The sequence below is a fragment of the Elephas maximus genome, chromosome 6 (assembly GCF_024166365.1).
Source record: "Elephas maximus indicus isolate mEleMax1 chromosome 6, mEleMax1 primary haplotype, whole genome shotgun sequence".
Lineage (NCBI taxonomy): Eukaryota > Metazoa > Chordata > Mammalia > Proboscidea > Elephantidae > Elephas > Elephas maximus.
This window is the reverse complement of record NC_064824.1, coordinates 142,837,721-142,858,326: the sequence shown is the minus strand read 5'-3', so window position 1 is coordinate 142,858,326 and position 20,606 is coordinate 142,837,721. Positions and strand designations below refer to the sequence as shown.

The window sequence follows — 20,606 nt, the reverse complement described above, 5'->3', positions numbered from 1 at the left end:
TCTGCTGATCTCGGACATGGGTGGGGCGGACGCTGCACTTCCCATCCGGCTGAGCCACCACAGCCAGCCGGCAAGCTCTGTCTCCTGCTGGGAGTTCTGCAAAGCTGCTTTGCCACGATCCCGGTCTGCCAATCCCCGGCTGGAGTCCAAGATAGTGGATCCATGCTGCGTTAGCTGATGGGGCCCTCCGCACATATCTCTCCTCACTCTCCATCCTCTGTCAGTTTCTTATTCCATTCAGTGCTTGGCTGAGTTCTTCATCTCTTCATCTGACACTTCAGGTTCCAGGAATGACATTTGTCTCTGTTTTACTTAGTTTTCGGGTCTTTGCTGTGGAGGGATGACGTGGTGCTTCTGTTTATGGCGCCATGTTGGCTGGAAGTCTCAGCGACTGGATCTGCTTGGCTGACCTGGGTTCATGGCCCCTGTGGGCTGTGCCTGAGGGCATGACCCCTGGCGGTGCTGGAACTGAAGTAGCCGCTGTCACTCTATGGTTGTACCAGATACAGCCCTGTTCTGGACATGGGCTTGGTGGGTGCTGGGCCCTGGGTGCAGCTGTTGTTTCTGTGCCCCTCTGGGGGGCCCAGCCACAGGACAGCAGTGGACACCTGTCATGGGGTGGCCAGATCAGATGGGCCTCTGGGAGGCTCATGTTTGGGGACACCACCAACCCAGCTTCTCTGGGACACCCCCCAGTGGGCCCTTGGCAGGACCACAAGGTGGCTGCCAGCCTTGGTGGGGGATCCAGAGCGTGGGTCAGCCTGAGAGGCTGGGGGAGAGGAATGCACCAAGACCCCACCCCATATTTATCCACTCAGTGGCTGCACGTGAGCCCAGCTTGGGGGGCCCTGGGGGAGGGGTGACTCATGAGGACCTGCCTCCCTATCTGCTCTTGTGGAGTGTTAGGGATAAAATCAGTTCCCCCACCACGCAGGCGACGCCGCACCCTCAGGAGTGACAGGAAGTTTATGTGGTCAACTCAGGTATCTACCTGTGACTAATATCTAAGGTCGGTTCACTTTAGGTAAAGCAGATAATCCTCTGTGGGTCAAAGAATCTAACTTCGCCCAGAGAATTTGGTCCTCGTCATTGGTTCCTGAGAGAGAACCTCTAAAACTGTGGAATCCCCAGTGGCTGAGATGTCTTTGAAACGGTCTCCAGACCATACCTGAGGGTTTAGGCCAATGAGGGGCCTCTTGGTAGAGGGCTGCCCAGGCCAGAAACACCCCCATGTGGCCTCAGCCAACCTCAGGGGAGGGAGCTGATTCAGTCAATTATGACTTATTTCGACCCCAGGTGTGCGGAGTGGAACTATGCTCCACAGGGTTTCCAATGGCTGATTTTTCAGTAGATTTCCAAGCCTTCCTTCCTAGGGGCCTCTGAGTGGACTCGAACCAGTCGAGCACATTCACAGTTGGTGCCACCCAGGCACTCTGCCTACAGAGGCCCCAGTAAAGGCTCTGGACTCAGACATTCCGTGAGCTTCCTGGTTGGTCCAAAGACATTGATGCTTGCAGGGTGACGCACCCTTTTTGGGACATGGAAGCTCCATGTTGGGGATGCTCCCAGACTTTGCCCTCTGTGTCTCTTCTTTTGTACCCTTTTTGCTATAATAAAGCTGCAATCGTTAAGTATAGTGTTTTCCTGAGTTCTGTGAGTTGTTTGACAAAATTGTCAAACCCGAGGCAGTAGTGGGAGCCAGCAGGGCAGAAGTGAGAGGGGCTGGGGACCTCTGAGCTTATGGCGGGCATCCTGAGGGGGTAGAGGGAATTCCCAAATTTTAGCTAGCAGGTTAGAAGTGAAAGTGTTGTGGGGACTTGAGCAGACTTGGCAGGTGGCAGCTGGAGGCCTGTGCCCTTCGATGTGTGATTAGGGGAGTGAAGGTGTGGAGCTGTGTGGGGTGCCTGGTTGGGCACACAGGGGAGGGTGTGTAGGGCAGAAGGAGGGGGTGTCAGCAAAGGGGGGGCCGTGTGCCCAGGTAGGTGACGTCAGTGGGAGGAGAGAGGAGGGCCAAGGCCTGGCCTGGGGAACTCCAGGGTCATAGGGTGGGCACAGGGCACAGGTGGGGCTGCTCCCAAGGACCACCTCAGATGGACTGGGGGCCACGGGGTCTCCTGGGTGATTCCTAGGAGAGTGGGGCCCAAGAAACCAGGTGTATCAAGTCTGCCTCCCCAGTCCTTACAGACCTAAAGCCCAGGCTCAGAGCCAGGAGTTGAGTTGCCCACCTCGAGCCCATGGCTGAGGGCTGAGACCCCGATGACCTGGGCTGCAGGATTTCTGGCTCCTGCCAAGAGGAGGACCCCAAGAGGAAGACCCCTGCATGTCAGAGCCGGTTGGAGACAGAGGGGCCACAGAGTGTGTGGGGAGGATGGGTCTGGGGACCAAATCTTCTGAGCCTGGGCTGCGGCCTGAGGACAGGAACTTCAGGTCCCAGGAAGGAAGCCAGTCTGGCTGGAGCTAGCATGGACTGCCCAGTGTGGGGTGAGCTCCTCTTCCTGGGAGACATGGGAGCGGAGACCCCACAGGGGGCTTCCAAGCATCATCCTTGTATCCAGTTGTGCACCCCGCAGCTCAGGTCCCACCACGAGTGAGGGCTGATAGGTCCCCTGGAGGGCTGTGGGGTGGGGTCCAGGGGCTGGCACCTGGCATCTTAGCAGCACCTGAGTGGGGGCCACCTGTTCTTTGTTTGCAGGGTCCAGTGGCTGAGAACTGGATGGCAGGATCAAGGGCCACAGGGGTGGCACCTGCCCCCTGCTTGTTGGGATTTGTGAAACCCTGAGCTGGTAGGCAGGAGGGTGGGCACAGTGCCCAGCACAGGTGCTGGGGGGAGGGGAGCTCTTCAGCTGGTGATGCAGCGCCACAGAGACCAGCTCCACCCGGGACAGAGGCCCAGCTCCAGGCCCAGGTGCGTGCCACGCCCAGAAGGCCCAAGGCTGGGGGGTGGCAACAATGAGGGCCCCAGCCAGGAGGGCTAGATGCCCGGAGGCCCTGCTCGCATGGTGGGGGGAGGCAGGGTCCACCCCTACCGCTTCTGCACCGAGAGTGGGGCTCCAGCATTTGCACCAGGCAGAAGCGATGGAGGCGGAAACTGTCTAGGTTGTTCAACTTTGTTCTGCCCATGCAGCCCCAGCCTGGCTCACTGCCTCTCAAACTGCTTGGAGAGTGGCCGCGGGAGGGAGAGGAGGCGGGGAAGGTGGCTCCTACACTGCAGACGCCGGGAAGCCGCAGGCCTCCCTCACCTTCCTCGTCTGAGAAACAGGCATGTACTGCGTGTCCCCTCCAACTTCGGCGGGGTGGCGAGGCCCTGGCTTCCGCAGAGACCTGCTCCTGGGGAAGGACGAGGAGGAACCCTCAGAAAACCGTCACCCGCTCCCAGAGGCAGCGGAGGAGGCCGGCCTGGGAGGGGGCGCCCTGAGCGGCTTTTGGGAAAGGGGACAGGAGGGTGGGGCGGTGCCTCGGCCCTGAGAGGAGGGTGGAGCCCGGCCGAGGCCCCAGTGACATTCCTGATTGCTGGTGACTGACTCACCCACTTGAAAGGCCTCTGCCGGGCTCAGCTATTTAGCCTGCCCGCCCGCTCCCAACACTGGGGATCGCCGCCCGCCTGCAGTCCCGCTCCCACGGCCGGGTGCTCCGCCGCCCGTCCGCACCAGCACCTGGGATCGCAGCCCACCTGCAGTCCTGCCCGCACTGGCTGGTGCTCCGCCGCCCGTCCGCACCAGCACCTGGGATCGCCGCCCGCCTGCAGTCCTGCTCCCACGGCCAGGTGCTCCGCCGCCCGTCCGCACCAGCACCTGGGATCGCCGCCCGCCTGCAGTCCTGCTCCCACGGCCGGGTGCTCCGCCGCCCGTCCGCACCAGCACCTGGGATCGCCGCCCGCCTGCAGTCCTGCTCCCACGGCCAGGTGCTCCGCCGCCCGTCCGCACCAGCACCTGGGATCGCAGCCCACCTGCAGTCCTGCCCGCACTGGCTGGTGCTCCGCCGCCCGCCGGCATGGCCGTGCAGGTGCCCCTGTGGCACCATTACCTGCAGGCGGTCCGGTCGCGCGCGGCGCCCCGGGCCCAGGACTTCCAGCGAGCGGAGGATGTGCTGCTCACCGTGCTGGAGCGCGTGCACGCCCTGGACCCCCGCTTCCTGGTCGACTACTCCCGCGACCTGGGGGCCTTCCAGTTCGCGCTGCGCTCCTCCGAAGAGCCCCTGGACCTGGAGGTGCCCCTGGGGCTGGATGCCGAGGACCTCCTGATCGAGGAGTCGGGCGCCGCCGAGCCTGCGGGCGGCCCTGCATGCTGCCGCCTGGGGGTCCCTACAGAAGGCGCGGGCTTGGAGCCCTGGACGGCAAACGATGTCTTCAGCGCCTCCTCGGAGAGCAGCGCCCAGTGCCGCGGCCACATCGTGCCGGGCAAGGTCCTGTGCGTCCTCAGGGACCTCCTGGTGGCTGCCATCGTGCACTGCAAACACCACAGTCTCATCGCTCCAGGTAGGGGGACTGGCCCTCTGCACGTGGTGTCTGCGTACATGCGTGAGAGCACCGGGCATGCATATGTCTGTGTACACATGTGTGTGATTGCTGTGTAGGTATGCCCATGTGTGACTGCTCAGGATGCGAGTCTGGGTGCAGGTGTGTGAGTACACACACGTGTGATCACTGTACATGTGTGTGCACGGTGGGGCTGCTCAGGGGTGTGTCTGGTGCACACGAGTGAGTACACACACATGTGATCACTGTGCATGTGTGTGCAAGGGTGGGGCTGCTCAGGGGGCATGGCTGGCGCACATGAGTACACACACGTGTGATCTCTGCATGTGTGCAGGGGTGGGGCTGCTCAGGGGTCATCTGGTGCACATGAGTGAGTACACACGTGTGATCTCTATGTGTGTGTGCAAGGGTGGGACTGCTCAGGGGGAGTGTCTGGTGCACATGAGTGAGTACACACACATGTGATCACTGTGCATGTGTGTACAGGAGTGGGACTGCTCAGGGGTGCTCATGAGCTGGAAGATGTCCTGAATCTTTCTAGCCTCATACGCTTCTAACACAGATTATGACTTTCGTGTTATCTCATTTTCACAAAGTGATTTTTATAACAAAAATCTAATGGATGCTACTTTTTAAATAGCAAGAAACTTCGTGACCAGGGTACTGATTTCCAATTGGCTTGTTTGATGGGGATCCCTGCTATGGCTCTGGGCAGGTGGGTGTGTAACCAGTCACAGCCCATTGGTACGGTCCTCGCAGCCGACCCCACTGTGATATCTGGTCACTTTGCAAAAGGTTGGGAGGAGCAGGTGTGTGCACGTGTGTGTGAGCATGTTCACGTGTGTGTAAGTGTGAGCCTGTGTGTATGTGCAAGAGTGTGTGTATGTGCAAGCGTGAGTGTGTGCATGCATGTAAGCATGTGTATGCATGTGTGTGCATATGTGTACATGTGTAGGACCATGTGTATGCATGTGTGTGTGAGCATGTCTGTTTCCGTTGATGGCCACATTGCTAATTTGTGTCTTGGGGCCCTGTGGGCCTGAGACTGCACGCTTTCAGCTGAGCTGAGGGGAGAGCTGGCCTTGACCCCTCCCACCATGCCATGCTGATGTGACTGAGGGGGTGGGGCGTATCCTGGGGTGGCAGGGCTCCAGCAGGGCAGGAGCAGGGGTCTCCCTTCCAGCAGAGGCTGCCTGTTCAGGGCCAGCACAGCAGTGACCCTGGGTGGTGAACGGGGCTAAGGTGGTGGGTTGTTCCGACAAGACCTGGGACCCATCCTGCTTCCCTGAGATGGGGACAGGCACTTACTCCCACGGGCTTGTTGCCTAGAGTCCCCAGGCATCTGCCCTGGTGTTGGCTCATATGAGGTGCCCAGTCTGTGAGGCTGGGGATGGAGACGCTAGGCACCCACCAGGGTGTGCCCTGTTCAGGGTTCCCAGCCTTGGTGCCTGGCCCACCAGGTGGAACACGGTTGGGGGCTCAGCCACCAAGGCCACAGGACCATTGTCTCCTCCTGGGCACTTCCTGGGGGTGTGTCAGGCACAGCACATGGAGGACATGGCTGGGATGCGGAGGGAGGTTGAGAAGACCCCCTGACTTCTGGACTGAGTTTCAGCACCAGGAAGTCCTGGGCCCAGGGTGCTACCCATGGCAGGGACACCTGCACGGCCATGGGAAAAGCCCCCCCCAAGACCAGCCCTGTGACCAGAGCAGGTGCCCACTTTTCTTGGAGGATGGTGAGCAGCCCCCAAGGGTGGCGAGGCCTGTCATTAGGTGTCTGGCACCCACTCCCCATCCTCCCCTCCTCAGCATCCCATCTGGTCATCCTCTGAGCATGTAATTACTGTGCACGAGTTGGCATGACCTTGTCTGTGGTCTGAACTACCGTGGCCCTTCCCACCTGGCCCTGTCCCCAGCGGGCCCACCACCCTAGCCACAGACAGGCCCACGGTTGGGGTGAGCATGGGGTACTGTTTGAACTGCCAGCTCCCCTCACCACCCCAGCTCTCTTCTGGGCTGAGAGATACACTCACCAGCCCGAAACCCTGCTGGGTATGTGGGAATTGCAGACATTGTTCTGGGATGCTCAGCTGAGAGGGAGACAGAAGCTAGGAGACCAGGGCACAGGCTGCCTCTGCCCAGGAGCTGTGAGGTGGGGGCTGTGAGGTTGGGGGCTGTGAGGTGGGGGCTGTGAGGTGAGGGGCTGTGTGATGGGAGGTTGCGGTGGGCATGGGCACCGTGGGCACAGCTGGCTGCTTCCCAAGCTGCCGCTCATAGATAGAACGCAACTAAAGGGCTGAGAGAGGAAATTGGCTTGGTGTGACAGGAGCCTCCAATGTCTGGAAGGAGGCCCCTCCTCTTCCACCAAGGGGAAGCTGAGGGGTTATTATACCCCCTCAGGCCTTCCTGGGCACAGGCTGCCCCTGGGAGGCCTGACCTCCGCCACCCTGGTCAGTGGCCAGCGGCCAGGGCAGTGCTCTGGGAGGGGCCGCAGGGCGCTGTCAGCGTCTGGGGGCACACGGGCCTTGTCCTTTAATGGGGGCTGCCATGACCTCATCTGTGGGAGGGGCAGAGTGCTCTGCCGCTGGGGGTCCTGCTTGGCCCGCCCTCCCCAGTGGCCCTTTCCTGGGTGGCCCTTCCTATGGCCACCACTGAGGTGGATCACGTCAGGAAAGAGGGGCTGGTTGTTCAGTGAGAGTGGCCAAGGCTGCTGGCAGCCCAGCAGCTCAGGGCCTTAAAGGCTACCTGTTCGCTAGGGCTTCAGTTGCTCCCAGCTCCTGGTTTGGGGGTAAGCAGGCTGGGCCGGGGGATGCTGGCTGTACCCCCAGACTGAGGGGCTCCCAGCCACTGTCTGGCACTGCATGGGGAAGTGGTGTCCCACCTCCAGGGGCCATAGGTCAGGACCTCTGGGGGAACCCTTGGGAAGTGTCCCATCCCTGGGGCAGGAGAGCTCCCCACACCTTGGGCTGCACAGGTTGAGAAGGGACATTCCTGATGAGGCAGCATAAGCTCAAATGTGAGCAAATTCAAGCTGGTCTCTGACCCTGAGGGGCCTGGGGGGCAAGAGTAATATGCAGGGGCTGCCGTGGAATCTCCACATGTGTGTGGAGGCCTGGATCGGGGGTCAGCCCTGCCTGCCCCCTGGGAGCCCACGTCCAGCCCATCTCAGGTGGAGAAGACAGGGCCACATTAGGTGAAGGGATGCCCGGAGGCCAAAGGGATGGGTCACAGGTGCCGATGTGGGGCCCCACAGGGTGAGCTCCGTCCACTTACTCCACCTCTACAAAGTCCCTCATCTGACCTCAGGGGCCACAGCTGCTGCCCTGAAGGGCCCACTCCTATTTTTTTGGGCTCCCTCCAAAGGAGAAAAATGTAACCAAACCAGAAGGGGTGTTCCCACTTGGTCTCCATCAGGAACCAAGGCACTTAATCGTAATTGCCTAAGTGCCTTTCAAAGCGTCCCTGGGAAGGCGGCTCAAGGGCCCCAGGGTGGCTCTGGGCCACCTTATCCAGTCAGAGGGCAGTGCTGGTGCCAGACGGGCTGAGGGAGCCCAGAAAGCAGCCACCTCCTCTCGGGGGGGCGGGGGAGTCGGGCAGCCTGAGAGGGGAGCCAGTGCTGACGGGAGAGGGCTGAAGTGCAGCCAGGCAGCGGGGTGGTACTGGCAGGGGTGGGAGGCATGTCTGGGGGTGGTGTCACTAGGTTCGGATGGAGTGGGCTTGGGCAGTGGGGGAAGAGGGGCAGAGGCCTGGGTGGGGGCTGCTGTGTGTTCTGCTGGGGAGGCCGAGCTTCCCCTTGAGCAGGGGAAGCCACAGAGTGTTGAGACAGGGAGTGAGTGACACCATCAGATTTCCCAGACTGCCACCTGAGGCGGGACCATCGGGGCGTGGGGCACCATGGCAGCTAGGGCACAAGTGGCCCTAAGAACCACCCCCACGCTTGAGGCAGGTGGGGGCCTTGCCAGCCTCCTGGCCCCAGCCAGGGATGGACGATGCAGGTTTCTAGGGCAGGAGGGTGCATGTGTCCAGGGTGGGAGGGTACAGATTTCCAGGGAGGGAGGGTGCAGGTGTCCAGGAATGGGGGGGCGCAGATCTCCAAGGAGAGAGGGTACAGGTGTCCAGGGATAGGGGTGCAGGTGTCCAGGGATGGGAGGGTACAGATGTCCAGGGTAGGAGGGTGCAGGTGTCTAGGGAGGGATGGAGGAGGTGAGAGGTGAGATGCAGCTGCCTGAAAAGGTAGGGGTCTAGGTGGCAGGGCAGAGAGGACTGCAGGTAAGTCATGTTGAGAGTGGGTGGCCCGGTGGGACAGGGTCAGGTGTGGGTTGCACAGAGGGCCAGTGGTCTGGCTCAGTGCTGGCCTCTATGCAGGCTCGCTGAATGCCTCCAGCCTTCAGGAGGAGGAGCTCCAGCTGTCCCTGCTGGTGTCCAGCGGCTGGAGGACCATCCGCTTCAACGTGGTGCCTGTGGTGAGAAGGAGGTGCAGGGTACCTGCCCCAGAGAGGACCCTACTGGTGACCCGCTTCCCCACAGGCAGCCTGGAGAGAATCCTGGACCAGGGGGTGGACCTCGTGCCAGCCAGCACCCAACACTGGAGGTAGGACAAACCTCCCCATCTGCAGGTCCTGTGGGTGGGCACCGCTGCTCCTGGGAATTCTCCAGCCTGCCTCTGCCCCCTGGGGCACCTGTATCACGCAAGAGGTTGTTGGAGTCTTGAGGAGACACCTCAAAACACCCGGCATCACCTCTCTCTGAGTACAGGGCACTGTCTCCGGGCCACAGGGAACCTGTGATGGGGGGTGTGTTAGGTCACAGCTCACAGAACTGGGAGGGCCTCCCCCAGCCCACTCCCTCCCTCTCAGGTGGAAAAGCAGCTGAGGAGGCAGGGGACAGTGGTCACAGATTCCATGTGGCAGAGGGGTCTCCACTGGGAGATGCATGAAGTCAAGGAGACTAAACAGCTCTGGGCTTTTTTGAAATCTTCCACCTGGGCCACGCTTTAGAGATCACAGTGTCTTCCTTCCCCACGAGGGTTCCTCCTCCTGAGGTGTCTAGGGAGGGAAGCCCCTTCATCTACCTGGCCCTGGGGTTCTGGCAGCCCCTCCTCCGTGCCCAGGAGGCCTGAGGGCTCTGTGAGGACCCCCATCTGCAGGGCAATGGGGGGAGGACCCCAAGTCAGAGTCTGTGAGAAAGGAAGGGGGAGAGAGGGAGGGAGGGCCGGAAAGGGAAGTGCCCACCTTCCTGTCTGCACCAACAGGGGCTGGGCTGGCCTGGGGCACCCTAAGTCCCTCATGTCTTGGGGCTGGCAGTCTATGTAACAGCTGAACTTTCACCCTTAAAAGTTCATGGAGGGCCATTTAGAAAACTGAGAGAGGACTGGGTTGGGTCAAACAGGGGAGGCCATGTCACTACAGGGGCCACCGTCGGACCTGGGCGGTCCCCACAGGGCTTGGGCCTTCCTGATGTTGGGGGCCAGCAAAGCCTGGGGGCTTCCCTCAAGTGGTGATCTGTGGGGCATGGGTGACTCCTGGTGCCAAGGGGTCTCCAGCACTTCTGGTTTCAGGGTCTCCACTGACTACCTGCTGACGAGGCTGCTGGGTGCACTAGGCTCCCTCCCCGGCCACCGCCTGGACAGCATCTCCATCCTGGATCGGGTCAACCACGAGAGCTGGCGGGACAATGGCCGGAGTGCTGGCCTGGCCTTCAGCCACATGAAGGTGAGTGTGCATGGGACTCGCCTGGCCCCTCTGTCCTGCTGGTGCTCCCTGTGAGCCAGGGGTCAGAGGCAGAGGCCTATCTGGGGGGCTGCCCTGGGAGTGCTTTAGGTGGGGCACCAAAGAGCAGTTTCTATTGGCCAGCACATTTTCCATCACAGCTGTGAGAGATCATTCAGCAATTTAACACTAGTTGCCTGAGGCACTGTTTTCTGTCATCACTAGGACCCTGATCAGAGCCAGGAGCCCACATTGTCCCTCCCCTTTAAGCTCTGGAGCCAGCTCCGTGTGGGGCCTGCCTGGGTGGGAGGAAAGGAGGCCACGGCCAGTGAGGGGCACTGGGCAAGGGTGTGGCCGCAGCGTGCCGGCAGCAAGGCCTGTAATTGCTGTCCCTCACCAGGACCACCGAGGGCTTCAGTTCTGAGTCCTCTTGTTCAGTTGGGCTGAGCCGGTGTCTGCCCAGCTCCTCAGCCCTGAGAAGGGTTCTTCTCTCAAGTGGAACCAGCCCCCGAGGATGTAGGGAGAGCCTTGTCACCTCTCAGGGACCCCCGTTGTCATGAGGGAAAACTTCCCCTTCTCCGTGGCTTACTGAGCTGCTGTGACCCGAGGGGAAGCCCGAGTCCTGGTAGGGTTCTGTGAATTGTCAAGTGCTGAGAGAAGCCAGGGAGGGGCCCCAGGCTGGGGGTTTTGACCCAGCCCTGGGCAGAGCCTAGGCCCAACTGCCCCTCTCCACCTACCCCTGTCCTGCAAGGAGGTGAAGGGAAGCAAGGGGGCTGTGGAGTCTCAGGGCTCTGTCAGTTCCTCCTCCCCAAGTGGGCACCATTGCAGAGCCCCATGGTAGGAGGAGAGGGACGGCCCCCCATCTGGCTCCAGGTGCAGGGAGAGGTGGCCAGACCTGGCCTCTGGAAACAGTGCTGCGTGCATCCCCGATATAGCCTGGGACTCCTCCATACCCTCTTGGGGTCTCTATTCCCATCCCTGAGGTAGGAGCTGGCTTCCAGCAGTCTATGGGTCTCCCCTACTGTGGCTCCGGAGCCCCAGACTGAGCTGAGGGGTGATGGGATCGGTAGAAGGAGAGGGTAAGGACACAGAAAGGTGCATCCTGTGACAGGAGGGGCTCCAGTTTGGGGCTTGGGGGACAGGAGAAGCCCCAGGTTGCAGGCTCTGGGGACAGGAGGGGCCCAGGCTGGGGGCTCAGGCAGGAGGGAGGAGGGTGTCTGGGGCAGCCAGGGAAGTCTGTTCTTGCTGCTCTCAGAGGTTTATCTGGGCTCAGGAGTCATAGGCACACTGACCGGGGCTGGGATGATGCCACCAGACGGGCCCTTTGGATGGGGGTGCGGGGGTGTGTAGGAGTTCACTGGGAGAGTGCAAGAGGGAAAGGCTCAGGAGCATGGGCAGGTGGGAGCATCAGAAGCTCCTGAGAGAGGTCCTGGGTGACTGGCACGGGATGTCTTGGAGCGTGAGGAGAGGAGGTTAGGCTGGGGGACTGCAGTCAGAGTGGGCTTAGACTCAGGCTGCAGTGCTCCAGGAGAGCTGGGGAGGCAGACAGGTGGATCAGTGCTGCAGGTGGGGGTGTCAGAGCCTCAGGGCCACCACCATGGCCAGGGCAGGGGACAGCAGGTGGGGAGGGGTCTGGACAAAGACCAAAGATGGGGGCAGAGGGAGGAGGGGAGGGACAGGGGAAGAGGTACTGACGGGGGTGTCCAAGGTGGGGTGCAGGCAGGTGGAAGCAGGTACAGGTAGGTGGGCTTGGCTGACTTGCCACCACCCCTGCATCCCCCTCCAGATGGTGCTGCTGTGGGCCTCAGTGCTCTTCCCAGCACCCGAGGATTGGGCTGACCTGGAGGGCGCCGTGTACCGCCTGCTGGTGGTGCTGCTCTGCTGCCTGGCCACCAGGAACCTGCCACACTTTCTGTGGCCGGGGCAGAACCTGCTGCTGGCCAGTGGCCTGGACCTCGGCACCCTGTACCAGCATGTGGAGCACTTCGCCAGCCAGCCCGAGGCATCCCTGCGCATCCATGTCACGCACCTGGGCTGCAGCCCACCGCCACGCATTGACAACAGCGTCAAGGCCCTGCTGCAGCTGCCCGCTAGTGACCCAGCCTACTGGACCACCGCCTACTTCGACATCCTGCTGGACAAGGTGGGTACAGCTGGCTGGAGGGGCCATGTGAGATCAGGACCACCCACAGTGGGCACAGAGCCCTGGTTCAGCACCCTGGCCACCCCTAGGTCAGGACCCTCCCAGGTCAGGAGCCAGGTCAGGAACCCTCAGGGCAGGAACCAGGTCAGGAGCCCCAAGGTCAGGATCCAAGTCAGGACTCCCCTGGTCAGGAGCTAGGGCAGGCCCTCCCAGGTCAGGAGTCAGGTCAGGCCCTCCCAGGTCAGGAACCAGGTCAGGACCCCCAGGTCAGGAGCCAGGCCAGGCCTCCTCCAGACAGCGAGAGTATCTACTGGGGGAGAGGGTGATGTCGGGGGTCAGATGGATCATGGGGTACCCCCTTACCAGTGACCTTGTGGCCCCATGGCCACTTTCTGGGAGCCAGGGTGGCATATCTGAGCTGGTCCCTGCTCCCCACCAGAATCACCACCAAACCCACACTCAGGGAAGGCTCAGAGACCCGCATGCTGACCCCAGGGACTCCACTCTGCGGGGAGGGATCAGCCTTCCCTGCCCCTCATGGGGACAGTTTCCCGCCCCTCCCTGTGACTCAGTTCCCTCCTTCCCCCGTGCCTCTTATGACCGGGCATTTAGGGGTGCCTGGCCTCTCTTGCTGCTCTGGCCGCTGTCCCTCCTGTCTCTATCCCCATGGTGTCCAGTCCCACTCTGTCTCCAAGGGTTAACCCCTCAAAGCAAATGCCTCTCTCTGGCTTTGTCCTATGTTTCCGGGTTAGCCTCCCTTGCTCTAGTGCAGCAGGGCCCCAGTGGTAACCCTGTCTTAGCCATACTTCCCACCTGATGGGTGCTTATAGCCTCCTGGGGTCACCCCAAAGTCTGCAGACCAGAGAAGGGAAGGACCGGCTCTGGGCTCTCAGCAGACCTCAGTATTTTTGGGGGGATGGCAGCAGGAAGGGTGAGGAAACAAAAAGGGTGAGGGGAGGCGGGAGGGGTGGGCTCTCAGCAGACCTGGGTGTGCATGGGGGGAGGGGTGGTACACAATCAGTCTTCAGCAAGCCCTAGTGAGGACTCCTCTGTGTCATACACACACAGGGACCCTGAGCACTAGGAGGGCTCCTGGAGGAGAGGATGCTGGGCCAGTTGGGGCCCACTTATGGCGAGAATGGTCCAGGCAGAGACCCAAAGGAGGAGGCCCAGTGGCCAGGTGTGGGCAAGTTGTCCTGCACTATGTAAGGGGTCACTGTGGCATCCAGGGCCTGTGATGAGTGATGGGCTCTCAGATGTCTCTGGTCCTTCTTCCCCACCCCGCCGCAGTTCCAGGTCTTCAACATCCAGGATAAGGACCGGATCGCAGCCATGCAGGGCATTTTCCGGAAGACCAAGACTCTGGGCAGCGAAGAGAGCTGAGCGGGACGCCCCATGCCTCCCTATACCGCCCACAGGAGGCTGCGGGATGTATGATGAAGGGCAGGTGGCTTCACCTCGAGACAAGTGGTAGGTGGTGGAGAGACTTGATCCCAGGGACCACCCTCAGACTGTCCAGGGTGTGGCCTCATGGCAACCTGAGGGTGCTGGGCAGGTGGGCTCTCCTGGAACTGCTGCCTTGTCCTCCGGGGTGAAGGTCTGGGATGACGGTGCTGTGGGGTTTGTGTGACACTGTGTTGATCCCAGTGGCGATGTCAAGACTCTGAAAACCAAGTATCTTCATGGACCTGGAGCTCAGGGGTTTGTCCCTGCCTATACCACATGGTTCCTTCTAGGGATGAAATAGTATATATATGCTAGAATAAACTAATGCACTGAATATATACAGCCGAGGTGGCACTCACTTTGTGTAAGTATTTTCCCCTAGAAAAAATAGAAGTAGAAAAGGCTGTGTGTAGACAATTTCAAATCTACCTTGTCCTCCTCAGGAGCCCGTGTGGCGCTGTGGTTAAGAGCTCAGCTGCTAACCAAAAGGACTGCAGTCTGAGTCTACCAGCCGCTCCTTGGGAACCCTATGGGGCAGTTCTACTCTGTCCTATAGGGCGGCTATGAGTCGGAATCGACTCAATGGCAATGAGCTTTGGTTTTCCTCCTCCTCTAGGTAATGAACCCCTCTTCAGCAGGTGTCTCCACTTCCCATTTCATAGAGGTGGGGCATCCATAGCTCCTGTTACTAGCCGCTCCCCCACCCCCACTGCACCCCATGCTGGTCCAGCTCACCTGCTCCAGCACTGGTCCAACCTGCCCACCCTGGTGCTGATCCAGCCTGCCCACCTGGCTCTGGTCCTGTCTGCTTCCTCTTGTCACAGTGGAGACACCCTCTTCCCTCCTGTGTAAGGCGACCTGTCCTCTAGCATCTGGGCATCACCCCATCCCAACCATTCTTGTTGCTTTATTTCCCAGCCCATATGCTCTTCACAGCCCACTGCCTCCAGGCTGCAGCCCCTCACTCTAGTGAACCACCTGCACAAAAGTTCTGGTGATCCTCCTGTGCCCCAACCCAGTAGACAGTTTCTGGTCTCCATTTGCTCTGGCCTCTTGGTGGTACTTGCTCCTTAGCTTCTGAGACACAACGAAACTCTGGGCTCCTGGGGGTAGGGCCTGCAATACCACAGCAAGTCCATGACAGGAACGCCCTTAAACCTCCTCCAAAGGGACCTGTGGCCACACACCATAGTAACTGCACATGGATGAAAGGAAATGCCCAGACCCTTTGCAGGATCTGAGACTCAGAGCCTGAGCTGACACTGACACAAGGGGACGCAAATGCCATCATGACCCCCCCACCCAATTAGAGTGGGGGCTTGTGGAAAATAGGATCTTGGTCAAAATCTGACTCATAAGCCCACCCTATGGTCATTTCACTGGTATTGAGTACATGTAGGTGACCATACTTAACAGGAGTAAAAGCCGTAATGTCAGGAAAGGCTAAAGGGAAGATGTTGAAACTATCCCTATTTCCATGGCCAGAACAGGCCATCAAAATGATGCTGTATCCCAGGTGTAATAGCAGAGCTAAGCACCACCCTCAGAAAATTTAATTAATCCATACGGCCCCAGCAAAAATCAGATGGATCATAGCGAATGGCAGTGAATTCATAAACTTAACCAAGTGGTAACCTGTACCCTAGGTGCTGTTCTGGGTGTGGTATTTTTGGTAGAACAGGTCAGCACAACCTCTGGAAGTGGCTAGTGGCCACCAATCTGGGGAATGCATCCATTTTAACTCCCAGCAGAAAGGAGGATCAGAAAGAGCTCTCATTCGCTCGAAACAGGTAACTAACAATGTCAGTTCACCATCTTGCCCCAGGTTGATGTTAACTCTGCTGCTCTCGGTCACAGTACAGACCTGGTGACCCTCATCACCTGGATCTTCTGTAGAATGAATTTCATGCTGGTTCACCATATCGAAGACATCATGTTTATCAGACCTGGGGAGTATTTACTGTAAAAAGTACTTTGGATGCCTTGTAAGAGACATTCATTCCAAAGGGTGGGAAATAAGCCTCGCAAAGTTTCAAGAGTGTGACACAGAATAAGGTGGTAGAGGTTCAGTGATCCTGGACTTGCTGAGACATTGCATCCAAGGTGTTACGGGCTGAATCGTGTCTCCTCAAAATATGTGTTGGAATCCTAACTCCTGTACCTGTGATCCTGTTTGCGAATACGGTTTTGTTATGTTAATGGGATCATATCAGTGTAGGGTGTATCCTAAATCAATCACTTCTAAGTTACAAGGAGACACAGAGACTAGCAAGTACAAACGGGAGGAAGACAGATGCCACATGAAGATTGTCAAGGGACTGAGGAACAACAGAAGCTGAGATAAGGACCTTCCCCTAGAGCTGACAGAAGGAATGCCTTCCCCTAGAGCCAGTGCCCTGAGTTCAGACTTCTGTAGGGCGATGTATTTTAAGTAAACGACCCGCATCTTCTACTTTTGTTTGCCAACTGCCCCTTCCCTGTGAAGTATTTTCGCAAGCTCCACTATCCCAATTTTTTTCACATGTGCATTATTTGCATAAAAATATGGTACCACCAAGAACAAGGACAGTGCTTGGCAGCCTCGTTGGATTTTGAAGGCTGCATACACATACCTCACTAAGGATTGTCCGTTTACTGGGTGACTCAAAAAGCTGTTAGTTCTGAGTGGAGCCAGCATATGGGTGCGCTATTTAGCAGGTGCTTGCTACCATACGCAATGACACTGGTGGTATCCATGGTAGTAAGGGGCAACCCAACAGGGGAGCCGATCACAGAGTTCTGGAGCAAGACCACATCATCTGCAGCAGAGAACTATTCACTGTTCAAAAGCAGCCTCTGACATGATATTGAGCCCCAGCAGAGGCTGAGCCCCTGGCCATGGGATACCAAATGACTATTTGACCTGAGCTGCCTATCATGAGCTGGGTGTTACAAGGCCATAAGTTTGGGGGAGTGAAGCAGTAACCTGTTGTACCATGGGCATGGTGCATTCCAGATCAGGTCAAGCAGGTTGGATGTAACAAGGCAGTAGTTACATGAACAGTAGCCTGGACTATCTTCTCACCACATCCGCCTCTTCCTCAGCTCACATGTCTAGCTCCCTTGGGTTAGACACACGCAAAACCAGAAAAATGTGACCTGTAATTAAGAGAGGAAACAGTCAAAAGAAGCAAAGCCAGAGATGGCCCAAATGATGGAATCATAAGATAGGAACTGGACCTCTGAAACAACTATGATGAAAATGCTAAAATGTCCATTCCAAAAGGTAGAAAATATGCAAGAAGAGATGAGGACGCCATACATTTCCTTAAACTGGAAATTCTTGAAATTAAAAAAAGTGATACTAGAAATGAAGAATTCACTAGATGAGCTTGACAGAAGACTGGAACAGTGGAGGAAAATTTCAGTGAACTAGAAGAGAGGTGAATAGAAAGGATACAAACTAAAACAAAGGGAAAGAGTGAAGAAAATAGAGAGACTATTTGAGGTAACTAGGATAATATAAGTACCCTTTTACTGGGTTTTTTTTAGGATAATATAAGTGTAGTTGGAGTACTGGAAGGAGAAAAGAGAGATAAAAGGGCAGAAGAAATATTTGAAGAGATAATTGCTAAGAACTTTCAAATACTGTTGAAAGGCATCCATTCACAGAGTAAAGAAGCCCAGTGAATCCCAAGTGTGATAAGTACCAAGAAAACCACACTCAGGTACATCACAGACAAACAGCTGAACACCAAAGAGAAGGAGCAGCCGTAAAAACAGCCAGAGGGAAAAAAACACATCATATATGAGATATGATGCCATGTAAGTAATGGCTTACTTTTCACCAGGAGCAATGCAAACCAGTTGGCAGTGGGAAGACATTTTTTAAGTACTGAAAGAAAAAAAATTATTGACTTAGAATTCTACATCCAGTGAAAATATCCTTAAAAAATAAATTCATTCTTATCCAGAGAAGAGCTGAGAATTTACCTTCACTAGAAAAAATGCTAAAGGAAGCTCCTTACGCTAAAGGGGATACTGCCAGATAGAAGAACCCTAGATATTCAGGAAAAATGAAAATTACCAGAAAGGAAAATATCTGGGTAAACATAAAAGGACTTTTTTTTTTTTTTCATTTTAAAAGATCTTTATTTTACATCTAAGGATCCTTGGTGGCACAATAATTAAAGCATTCAACTGCTAACTGAAAGGCTGGCAGTACGAATTCACCAGTCGCTCTGTGGGAGAAAGGTGTGGCAGTCTGCTTCCGTAACATTTACAGCCTTGGAACTCCTGTGGGGTGGTTCTATTCTGTCCTGTAGGGTCACTATGAGTCAGAATAGACTCAGCAGCAGTGGGTTTGGTTTATTTTATATCTACGAATGTGTATGTGGGTTTTTTTTCCTTAAATGTCATTAAAAGACTATTGATAGTTTGAAAGAAAAAAAATCTTTGAGAGTTTATATATATATAGTTTTATAAATGTATATATCCATATATATGTTATATATATATACACATTAAATATACAACCCTGACACACACCTTTCCTGACTTTAAACCAAACAGTATCCCCTTGTTCTGTCCGAAAAACTGCCTCTTGATCTATGTAAAGGTTCCTCGTGAGCACAATTAAGTGTTCCGGAATTCCCATTCTTCGCAGTGTTATCCATAGTTTGTTATGACCCACACAGTCGAATGCCTTTGCATAGTCAATAAAACACAGGTAAACATCCTTCTGGTATTCTCTGCTTTCAGCCAGGATCCATCTGACATCAGCAATGATATCCCTGGTTCCACATCCTCTTCTGAAACCAGACTGAATTTCTGGCAGTTCCCTGTCAATATACTACTGCAGCCATTTTTGAATGATCTTCAGCAAAATTTTGCTTGCATGTGATATTAATGATATTGTTCTATAATTTCCACATTCGGTTGGATCACCTTTCTTGGGATTAGGCATAAATATGGATCTCTTCCAATCAGTTGGCCAGGAAGCTGTCTTCCATATTTCTTGGCATAGACGAGTGAGCACCTCCAGTGCTGCATCTGTTTGTTGAAACATCTCAATTGATATTCCATCAATTCCTGGAGGCTTGTTTTTCACCAATGCCTTCAGAGCAGCTTGGACTTCTTCCTTCAGTACCATCGGATCCTGATCATATGCTACCTCTTGAAATGGTTGAATACTGACTAATTCTTTTTGGTATAATGGCTCTGTGTATTCCTTCCATCTTCTTTTGATGCTTCCTGTGTCGCTTAATATTTTCCCCATGGAATACTTCACTATTGCAACTTGAGGCTTGAATTTTTTCTTCAGTTCTTTCAGCTTGAGAAACGCCAAGCATGTTCTTCCCCTTTGGTTTTCCGTCTCCAGCTCTTTGCACGTGTCAATAAGAGAAGCTGAACTATATGAAGAAGAACGGGGCATCAGGATTGGAGGAAGACTCCTTAACAACCTGTGTTATGGAACCTTGCTTGCTGAAAGTGAAGAGGACTTGAAGCACTTACTAATGAAGATCAAAGACCACAGCCTTCAGTATGGATTACATCTCAACATAAAGAAAACAAAAATCCTCACAACTGGACCAATGAGCAACATCATGATAAACAGAAAAAAGATTGAAGTTGTCAAGGATTTCATTTTACTTGGATCCACAATCAACAGCCATGGAAGCAGCAGTCAAGAAATCAAAAGACGCATTGTATTGGGCAAATCTGCTGCAAAGGACCTCTTCGAAGTGTTGAAGAGCAAAGATGTCACCCTGAAGACTAAGGTATGCCTGACCCAAGCCATGGTATTTTCAATCAAATCATATGCATGTGAAAGCTGGACAATGAATAAGGACGACTGAAGAAGAGTTGACGCCTTTGAATTGTGGTGTTGGCAAAGAATATTGAATATAACATGGACTGCCAAAAGAACAAACAAATCTGTCTTGGAAGAAGTATAACCAGAATGCTCCTTAGAGGCAAGGATGGCGAGACTGCATCTTACATACTTTGGACATGTTGTCAGGAGGGATCAGTCCCTGGAGAAGGACATCATGTATGGCAGAGTACAGGGTCAGCGGAAAAGAAGAAGGCCCTCAGTGAGGTGGATTGACACAGTGGTGCAACAATGAGCTCAAGCATAACAACGATTTTAAGGATGGTGCAGGACCGGGAAGTGTTTCATTCTGTTGTGCGTAGGGTCGCTATGAGTCGGAACCAACTCAACAGCACCTAACTACATATATACACACATATGTGTTATGTAGTAATGATATATAAACCAACAATATCACAATATGCAAGAGGGTATTACACCATTTTAAAAGTCTCAAAATGTGTGTGAAGTAGTTTAATATTATTGGAAAGTAGAGAGTGATAAGTTAATATGGATACTATAATTTCTAGAACAACCACTAAAAATAATATAAAAAGGTATTGTTAACAAACCAATGCAAGTTATAAAATAGAATATGTAGTTCATCCAAAATAAGGCAAGAAAGAAAGAACAGAGGAACAGAGAACAAGTGGGATAAATAAAAATCTGTATCGGAATTGGAGACTCATGTAAATAGGTTAAGCACTCCAAGTAAAAGCTACAGTTTTTTAGAATAGATTTTTTAAAAAGCACCTATATGCTCTTCACAATAAATATGCTTTAAATTCAAAGTAAGTGGGGGGAGGGGGTATGTATAACATGCAAATGTTAAGCACAAGAAAACTGATGTGTGTATTTAATCTTAGACCAAATGCACTTTAAGACAAAGAGTATTACTAGAAATAAAGAGGAATATTTCATAATGATAACAAGATCAGTTCATCAAAAAGACATAACAATGCAAACAATAGAGCTTCAAGATTC

General features: G+C 55.2%; 1 protein-coding gene across 1 annotated transcript; it reads left to right on the top strand.

Moving 5' to 3' along the window:
- Positions 1-3,261: 3,261 nt before the first annotated feature.
- Positions 3,262-18,142, top strand: MAB21L4 (mab-21 like 4). Its single transcript, XM_049888873.1, has 6 exons — positions 3,262-3,450; positions 3,538-4,474; positions 8,840-9,065; positions 10,032-10,185; positions 11,969-12,325; positions 13,616-18,142. The coding sequence occupies exons 1-6, from the start codon at positions 3,262-3,264 to the stop codon at positions 13,706-13,708; spliced, it is 1,956 nt and encodes a 651-aa protein (XP_049744830.1). The 3' UTR covers positions 13,709-18,142.
- Positions 18,143-20,606: the final 2,464 nt, after the last annotated feature.

Coding starts and splice junctions, on each gene's coding strand:
- MAB21L4 (XM_049888873.1), top strand. CDS start 3,262: ATGTACTGCGTGTCCCCTCCAACTTCGGCGGGGTGGCGAGGCCCTGGC. Junction 3,451..3,537: donor GGGGACAGGAGGGTGGGGCG/GTGCCTCGGCCC, acceptor CCCACTTGAAAG/GCCTCTGCCGGGCTCAGCTA. Junction 9,066..10,031: donor GCCAGCACCCAACACTGGAG/GTAGGACAAACC, acceptor TTCTGGTTTCAG/GGTCTCCACTGACTACCTGC.